Raw genomic sequence first — 8,461 nt, 5'->3', positions numbered from 1 at the left:
AGAGGATGATATAGACAATAACCTCATCGACACTGGTTGCAGCAACTTCTTTCAAGATATGTCTCTAAAGGCAAGGGAAAGAAAAGCACAGATGAACTATTGGGACTTCAACAAGACAAAACATTTCTGCACAGCATAGGAAACAGTCAACAAAACAAAGAGACAACCCACAGAATGGGAGAAGATATTTGCAAATGACACTACAGATAAAGGGCTGATATTCAAGATTTATAAAGAACTTCTCAAACTCAGGCACCTGGGTGGCTCAGGCAGTTGAGCAACCCTCTTTGGCTCAGGTCATGATCCTGGAGTCCTCGGATTGAGTCCCATATTGGGCTCCTAGCTCTGCAGGGATTCTGCTTCTTCCTCTGATCCTCACCCCTGTCATGTGTTCACTCTCTCTCTCAAATAAATAAAATTATTTTAAAAAAAGAACTGAAACTCAACACCCAAAAAACAGATAACCAAGTCAAAAAAAGGGCAGAAGACATGAGCAGACACTTCTCCGAAGAAGACATACAAATGGCTAGCAGGCACATGAAAAAGTGTTCATCCTCATCAGCCATCAGGGAAACTCTAACAATGAATCATGGAATACTACATCAAAAACTAACAATGTACTGCATGGTGAATAACATAACACAGCAACAAAAAAGCCACATTGAGGTATCACTTTACACCAGTTATAATGGCCAAGAGAAATTTGTATGTATGCCATCAAAGTGAAATCTAAATTTACATACCGACAGAATTTCTAATACTCCCAAACTGAAGACCACCCCTACACTCATTCGCAGTGGAATGACCAAATAAATTCCTTTATATATACACAATGGAAGCATATACAGCAACGTCAATGGATGACCAATAACAGCATGCAGCAATAAATTCACAAACAACAGGAGGAAGGGCAAAAGCAAAATACAAATGCATCCAAGCTCTCATACTTCCTTTACATCAAATGCAGAACAGGCTAAAGTAACCTATGCTGTTTCAGTGATGATCCTGAGGAGTAGTGCCTGCAAGGGGCTTCTTGCAGGGGGTGTCTGACAATATTCTATTTTGCGTAGTTGGTACCAATTACATAAAGGTGATCACTGTGTAAACTTCCATTGAGCTACGCACTTGTGACTGCTGAGTGTGCCTTTAAATTTTTAAAATACATCTCACCAATCAAACGGATGGGTAATGGTAAATGGATTAATATTGTGCTTAAATTACAAAGGTGGGGTTTCATAGCACATAATGAAATGACACTGTGATTAGCATTTAAATATATGTTGAAATATCTGGGTAAAACTAAGAAATAAGGCTACCCAACTCAAAACAAGGGGTCAATTATTATATGAAATAATAATGTAAAACTACATGTAAAATTCACTGAAAAGAAGTTTACCTATATAGAGGAAATAAATCCAAGTGATATGTAAATGTATGAATTATTATATTAAATGTAAATAGCATAATCACTCCTTTAATTTTTATTTCTTTACAAAAAATACACATTTATTATTTTTAAATGTTTCTTTCATGGTAAGATTAGGAAAATAACACTATGAGCTACTAACAAAGTCCTGGAATTCAGCCTCTAAGGAACGAGATGAGAGGCCTTTGAATCACACTGGGAGGCAACCATCCTGAGGTTCTCTGCACTCATTTGAAGGGGTGCCACAGCACATATGGGGAGTATGTGGTTCCAGATCTTTTGGAAGCCCAAGGAGCCTACACAGTCCACACAAGATGCCCTGGCCAGAACGATCAAAAAGAACTGGAGGGCAGCAAGAAATGCTTCTGAGAAGGGCCAGGACGGGACAGCCTTGCCCCTCCTAACAATGGAGTACAAACTAGTCTCTTAGACTCTTGGTCTAACTTTAGAAGAGGATGCCCGGTGGCCTCGTGCTCAGTGTGTTACACAAACGACTGTGCTGAGGAAAAGCTATGACCTTTCCCAGGACAACGTGACCCACCAAGTTTCACTGGTGTGGCCAAAGACCAGAAGTATCTGTGGCCTCAGCCCATGACGGCTGGTGGGTGAAATCTTTGTACTTGAAATTCTGTCCATACTGGAGAAAACAGCCAGGGTGAGCACCTCAAGCGGCAGCAGCTCCGAACCACAGAAGCGCAAGATGCTGTCCACGATGACTTCCCAGCGGAGCACAAAGGTCTGCAGCAGGGGGCAGTACGACAACAGCATGGCAGACAGGAAGGTCAATTCCATACTAATATCAAGTGGCATCTTTCAATGGCAGAGGATTCCTCTTGTTCCAATAAAGAGTCACACTCCTTCAATTCCGAAGCTCAGGAGAGGTATAACCAAATCCACTACTAGGCTGGGCGTTGGAGATGGTAGCAGGAGAGATTTGTACAGAAATATGAAGAAAATGAAGAGTAGGAATAGGTAGCATAATACCACCCACTTAGAAAGAACAGGATTTCCAGGGGGTGGAGGACAGCCCTTTTCCTCTGGACTGTCACCTGGCAATGCCATCTTCACACTAATTAGCTCATTAAAATCAAATATGTTTCCTCTGTACACTGGGTATTATTTCAAGAGATACGGCAAAATAAGAGAGTTAAGGTAGGAAAATGAAAAGTCACTTATTTGTGGAGCATAACAAATAGCATGGAGGACAAGGGGAGATGGAGAAGAGAAGGGAGTTGAGGGAAATTGGAAGCGGAGGTGAACCATGAGAGACTATGGACTCTGAGAAACAATCTGGGAGTTTTGAAGGGGCAGGGGGGTGGGAGGTTGGGGGAACCAGGTGGTGGGTATTAGAGAGGGCACGGATTGCATGGAGCACTGGGTGTGGTGCAAAAACAATGAATACAGTTACACTGGGAAAAGAAATAAAAATTTTTTTTTTAAAAAGTGCATTTCATGGATCTTTAACAATCAAAGAGTTAGTATGGATATATACGTGTCAGATCACATAGGCATTGACTTGGTCATTACAATAGCTGATACTATTGAAAATTTTCCCCAAAAAACAAATCTCCATTATATTGATTGGTGGATAACAAACATGATTAACTCTGCATCTATATTGCATATTGGCACAGAGATCATACAATAGATCCTTACATGCACAACTGTAGGTATGAGTGTGTCAATATCTACCATTTCTTCTTCTTGTGTTGTGATCTAATTTGAAGAAAATATTTAAGTGTTTCATGTGAGCTCCAATATGTTTCACTCCATTGTACAAACTTCTACATATAATCTATAATTATCTCTATCTATACCTATAAACTATATAAAATATAGATACATATATAGATATAGATATAAATATATTTGTAAACATATATACATACACATAGGTATATTAGCTACAAAAATCTACATATTGGGGTAAATTGGAAGGGGAGGTGAACCATGAGAGACTATGGACTCTGAAAAACAATCTGAGGGGTTTGAAGTGACGGGGGGGGGTGGGAGGTTGGGGTACCAGGTGGTGGGTATTATAGAGGGCACAGATTGCATGGAGCACTGGGTGTGATGAAAAAAATAATGAATACTGTTTTTTCTGAAAATAAATAAATTTATTTTTAAAAAATTTAAAAATCTACATGTAGATGCAGATAGATATCTCTATATAGATGTAGATACATACATAAACTATATAAAAATCTCTCCTAGGCGTACTGGGTGGTTCAGTCCATTGAGGGTCGTACTCTTGGTATCAGCCCAAGTTGTGATCTGGTGGTTGCAGGATGGAGCCCCTAAGTCAGGCCCCAAGCTCAGTTGGCTTCAGTTTGCGTCTCCTTCCCCCTCTCCCTCTCCTCTGTCCCTCCACGGTCACACACACACACGCTCTCCCTCTCTCTCTCTCTCGCTCGCTTTCTCTAAGCTAAAAAAAATTAAAAGTTTGGGCGCCTGGGTGGCTCAGTGGGTTAAGCCGCTGCCTTCGGCTCAGGTCATGATCTCGTGTCCCAGGATCGAGTCCCGCATCGGGCTCTCTGCTCAGCGGGGAGGCTGCTTCCTCCTCTCTCTCTCTCTCTGCCTGCCTCTCTGCCTACTTGTGATCTCTCTCTGTCAAATAAATAAAATAAATAAATAAATAAATAAAATCTTAAAAAAAAAAATTAAAAGTTTAAAAAAAAAAACTCCCCTAAAATTGAGGAAAATTGAAAACCAAGGAACTACAAGCTGGAACATAAACAGAAAAGATTTAGGTCTCTGCCTTTCAAATGACTCTCCCTTCACAGCTCCAAATTCACTGGAAAGCCCCACCATAAACTACTCTCATCACATCAGGAACATGAGTGTTCAACACCAAACCTCTTTCTTGCCAACAAGCCCAAGTCACGTCCACAAAGGAGAGAAAGATCTGTCTTCCACAGATGCCAATTCTATGGAATTCATGTCATTTACAATTATTACAATCACCTGATGTTGTTTAAGAGTTAGGTAAAATGTAATTCTATGCTCACCACTACCCATTTCAGTTCAATCTGTCCATTTCTACCTGAAAATGTTTACAATGCTCATCTCCCAAGCTCCCATGACATCATACTTCACATGACTGAGTATTGCCCCTCTAGTAAGAAAACAACAAAATAATAACTGGCCCCCCAAAGCTGTACTCACTGATTGAATTTCCCCTCCAGTACAATTCTCTGCAGTTTGACATAACTTGACACATGCTGATCCACTTTCATGGTCCTTTTCCTATACTTCCCTGACAATTTCACTTCTGAGAAATTTAGCCTAATAAATTTACCTGACACACTCAAAGCCTTCTCTATAATATCTAGATCACTTCAGGACCTGGAATTTATAATTGTATAGTTTCTGTGTTCCTCCACTGGCTATTAGCAAAACTTCAATCACATGAGTATTTATAAGATAATTATAAAATATCACATTATAATTACAATTATGACTTATTGTTAACTTTGAAGGAGAAGATCAAGATGTTCCGTTAGATTCAAAACCACAATGAGATACCACCTCACACCAGTCAGAATGGCTAAAATTAACAAGTCAGGAAATGACAGATGCTGGCGAGGATGTGGAGAAATGGGAACCCTCCTACACTGTTGGTGGGAATGCAAGCTCATGCAACCACTCTGGAAAACAGCATGGAGGTTCCTCAAAATGTTGAAAATAGAGCTTACGACCCAGCAATTGCACTACTGGGTATTTACTCTAAAGATACAAATGTAGTGCTCTAAAGGGGCACGTGCACCTGAATGTTTATAGCAGCAATGTCCACAATAGCCAAACTATGGAAAGAACCTAGATGTCCATCAACAGATGAATGGATAAAGAAGATGTGAGATATATATATATATATAACGGAATACTATGCAGCCATCAAAAGAAATGAAATCCTGCCATTTGCAATGGTGTGGATGGAACTGGAGGGTATTATGCTTAGTGAAATAAGTCAACCAGAGAAAGACAACTATCATATGATCTCCCTGATATGAGGAAGTGGAGATGCAACATGGGGGGTTTGGGGGGTAGGAAAAGAATAAATGAAACAAGATGGGATCGGGAGGGAAACAAACCATAAGAGACTCTGAATCTCACAAAACAAACTGAGGGTTCCTGGGGAGAGGGGGGCCAGGAGAGGGTGGTGGGGTTATGGACATTAGGGAGGGTATGTGCCAGGGTGAGTGCTGTGAAGTGTGTAAACCTGGCGATTCACAGACATGTACTGCTGGGGCTAATAATATATATCATTTTTATTAAAAAAACAAAACAAAACAAAATAAAACACCATACTGTGAGTGAAAGAAAAAAAAAAGATGTTCTGTTAGCTTCTCATCATTGTACTGGGAACCCTGAGGGGATGACTGAATTACCAACATTAGAAACATTAAGGGAATTCCTACAATTTACATATTTCTCATAACATGAGGGGATTTTACATTCCTTATCCAGGAAAAGCAGACCATGGATATCCTGGGGTCACGGCTCATGAGCAGAAAGGGGCTGAGGACTGGAAAACACAGAGTGATCACCAAACTGGTGTTCAAAAGGTACCAGCTGAGATCATCAAAAAGACCCAAAACAGTATGAAAGATAGAGGAAAGGGTGTTAAAGTAGACAAAGGTGCTCACCAGGAGAAGGATGGTTTTGGTGGCTGTAGACTCAGGGGTCAATGTGGAGATTTTGGTTCTATGAACATGTTGGACCCGCTGCTTGTGCCTGTACAGGTAGAAGACCATGGAGCTGCTGGCCCAGAGCATAAGCCCCAAAAATAGCACATCAGGGAATGACAACAATGCTGTATACAGCAAGTCTCTGCTTTTCTCATGACGAATAATTGAACAGTATCCAAAACTTTTCCTATTTGTGATGTTTTCATTGTTCAAAGTGATAGTCATAAACAAAGGAGACAGGACATTTACCAATATCTGCAAGACCCAGCACAAGACAATTGAAGCGACAATGCACTTGGGATGAGATTTTCCTTTAAGTGCTGCCCATCTGGAGTTCCTGGGCCTGACAGTGATGGCCTGGAAGACACTCAGGAGGCAGGTGGTGCCAATGGACACCCCCCTGCCCACCCTACGAACATAGGGGAAAATTTTGCATCCAAAATCACTGCGGATGTGATACCACCCAAAGGATAACATTGTATTGTGTATTCCAACAGAGAACAGGACCAAAATGTTGCCTACAGTCAGGTTTTTGACAATCAAATCTGTGGGCCTTGGCTTACACCCAGTAAAATCAAGGAGGAGATAATGGTAAAGAAGAGAGAAGTTCCCCAGAATTCCAACCAGAGTCTTTATTAAGAAGATCACTCCTATTGTCAGATCCCTTGTGGCCATCCTGTCAGTTCTCAGTCAAATATCAGTGACTGATCTTTGTTTTCTAGGCCAGAGGATCCTGCATGGGAATATCACATGTGGGCCACATGAATTGTGTCAATTGAAATCTGATATTCTTCACATTTCTACACTCCCTACTTTGAAATACTAAACTTCTGTCATTTAGGGCCTTCCAAGAGTTACATACACAACCATTACCGAACACTTGCAAGTGTGAATTGCTGGTTTAATGGCCACCCATGGGGGTCACTTCTTATTTCTCACAGATTCAGGAGGCATTCCTCACTGCATTCCTCATAAAGATGAAGACAACAACGTTACACAGAGGTGAACTGCTTTGTCTCAATTCACTTACCAATCCAGGGTGGGGACTGGAGCTGGGCTGGGCTGGTCACAAGGCTAGTGCCTGAATCCATAATATACAAAAATAATAGTTAGTTGTGGTTCTTTAAATAAACCAGATCTCAATTTAGTCTTATGTTTGCACCTTGTCATCTGAATTGAGATTGCTACCATACTTAAACTGATCTTAATGATGAGTTTTCACTTATTTAGGAAGACTGTTCCATAACCTAATACAAACTTAAATAAAGCTTTTCAATTAGTAATAAACTGTAGATGCACTGATTACAGTACTACAAAGACTCAGGACCCTGTCCCATGACAAGCAGGACTAAATGAATGCAAGAATGACTTAAAATTAGCACATCAACAGAAAGAATCATTTGCTTTCATTCCAGGAACAAACATAAAAGGCATAGGTTCTGTACAAGAAGCACCATTGCCAGATTACATTGTGTAAAGTAGAAACAAAATAATGACTACATTCAGATCATATATGTATGTAATTATGAATACCTGATGAAATAAAATTAGTAGCTGTAAAGCAAGATCTGTGCAAGATACTGAAATACCAGACATGCAAAATTTAATGTACAGCAAAAACCTTGTATCTTGTATATGTGACATAGTTTTTGGATTTGTATTCTAATATTTAATAGCAGCATATACAACATAAGATACATTAGAGTCTAAAAGTCATGTCTGAAATATATTAAGTTCTATTTTTCTTAAATGGTGCTTCCCTACTTTAACGGGAAAAGTCTCTCCATAACCAATTGATACAAAAGTATTTAATCCATTAAGCACTTCATAGACCCAGAGTTATAGAAAACATGTCCACTCTAGCAACTGTGCTCTGACACACTGTGTCTGCTCATGATCACATGATTTCTATATATACATCCAACATTTATTACAAACATGGAGGTGCTATGCATGCACATGTTGAGATCTGCAAATTATGCTATGGCTTCAGTCACACAGACTTGACAGCAGACTCACTCCAGAACGACAGTCCTTAGGCATATTAAAATTAGAGATCTTTGGAGAAAGTGTTGAACTACTATATTGTACATGTAAAAAAAAATGTGATTCTGATGGTTTAGGTAAGTGGAATTAAAATTAACCCTTCAAAAAGTCATTTTTGATGACCCCTCTGATAAAAACACAACAGTCACTGTCGAAGAGGATTCTACTCTGTGGCCTCAGCAGCCATCAGGGGTGGGTGCTAATCTAGGTCCACATCTCTCTTTACTGACTCAGCTCCTGCCTCAGGATGGATTCCACCTCCATACCCGGTTTCAGCACTGGACCACATTCATACATAGAA

The 8,461-nt window shown here is 40.1% G+C and overlaps 1 protein-coding gene across 1 annotated transcript; it reads right to left on the bottom strand.

Moving 5' to 3' along the window:
• Window positions 1-5,847: 5,847 nt before the first annotated feature.
• On the bottom strand, window positions 5,848-6,789 carry LOC116579155 (vomeronasal type-1 receptor 4-like). Its single transcript, XM_032324148.1, has one exon. The coding sequence runs from the start codon at window positions 6,787-6,789 to the stop codon at window positions 5,848-5,850; it is 942 nt and encodes a 313-aa protein (XP_032180039.1).
• Window positions 6,790-8,461: the final 1,672 nt, after the last annotated feature.

This window comes from Mustela erminea, chromosome 19 (genome assembly GCF_009829155.1).
Source record: "Mustela erminea isolate mMusErm1 chromosome 19, mMusErm1.Pri, whole genome shotgun sequence".
Taxonomy (NCBI): domain Eukaryota; kingdom Metazoa; phylum Chordata; class Mammalia; order Carnivora; family Mustelidae; genus Mustela; species Mustela erminea.
Note: the sequence above shows the minus strand (reverse complement) of the source record. Positions and strands in the feature narration are given on the sequence as shown.

What these genes read in the sequence shown, in the direction of transcription:
- LOC116579155 (XM_032324148.1), bottom strand. Translation starts at nt 6,789, where the DNA reads ATGGCCACAAGGGATCTGACAATAGGAGTGATCTTCTTAATAAAGACT.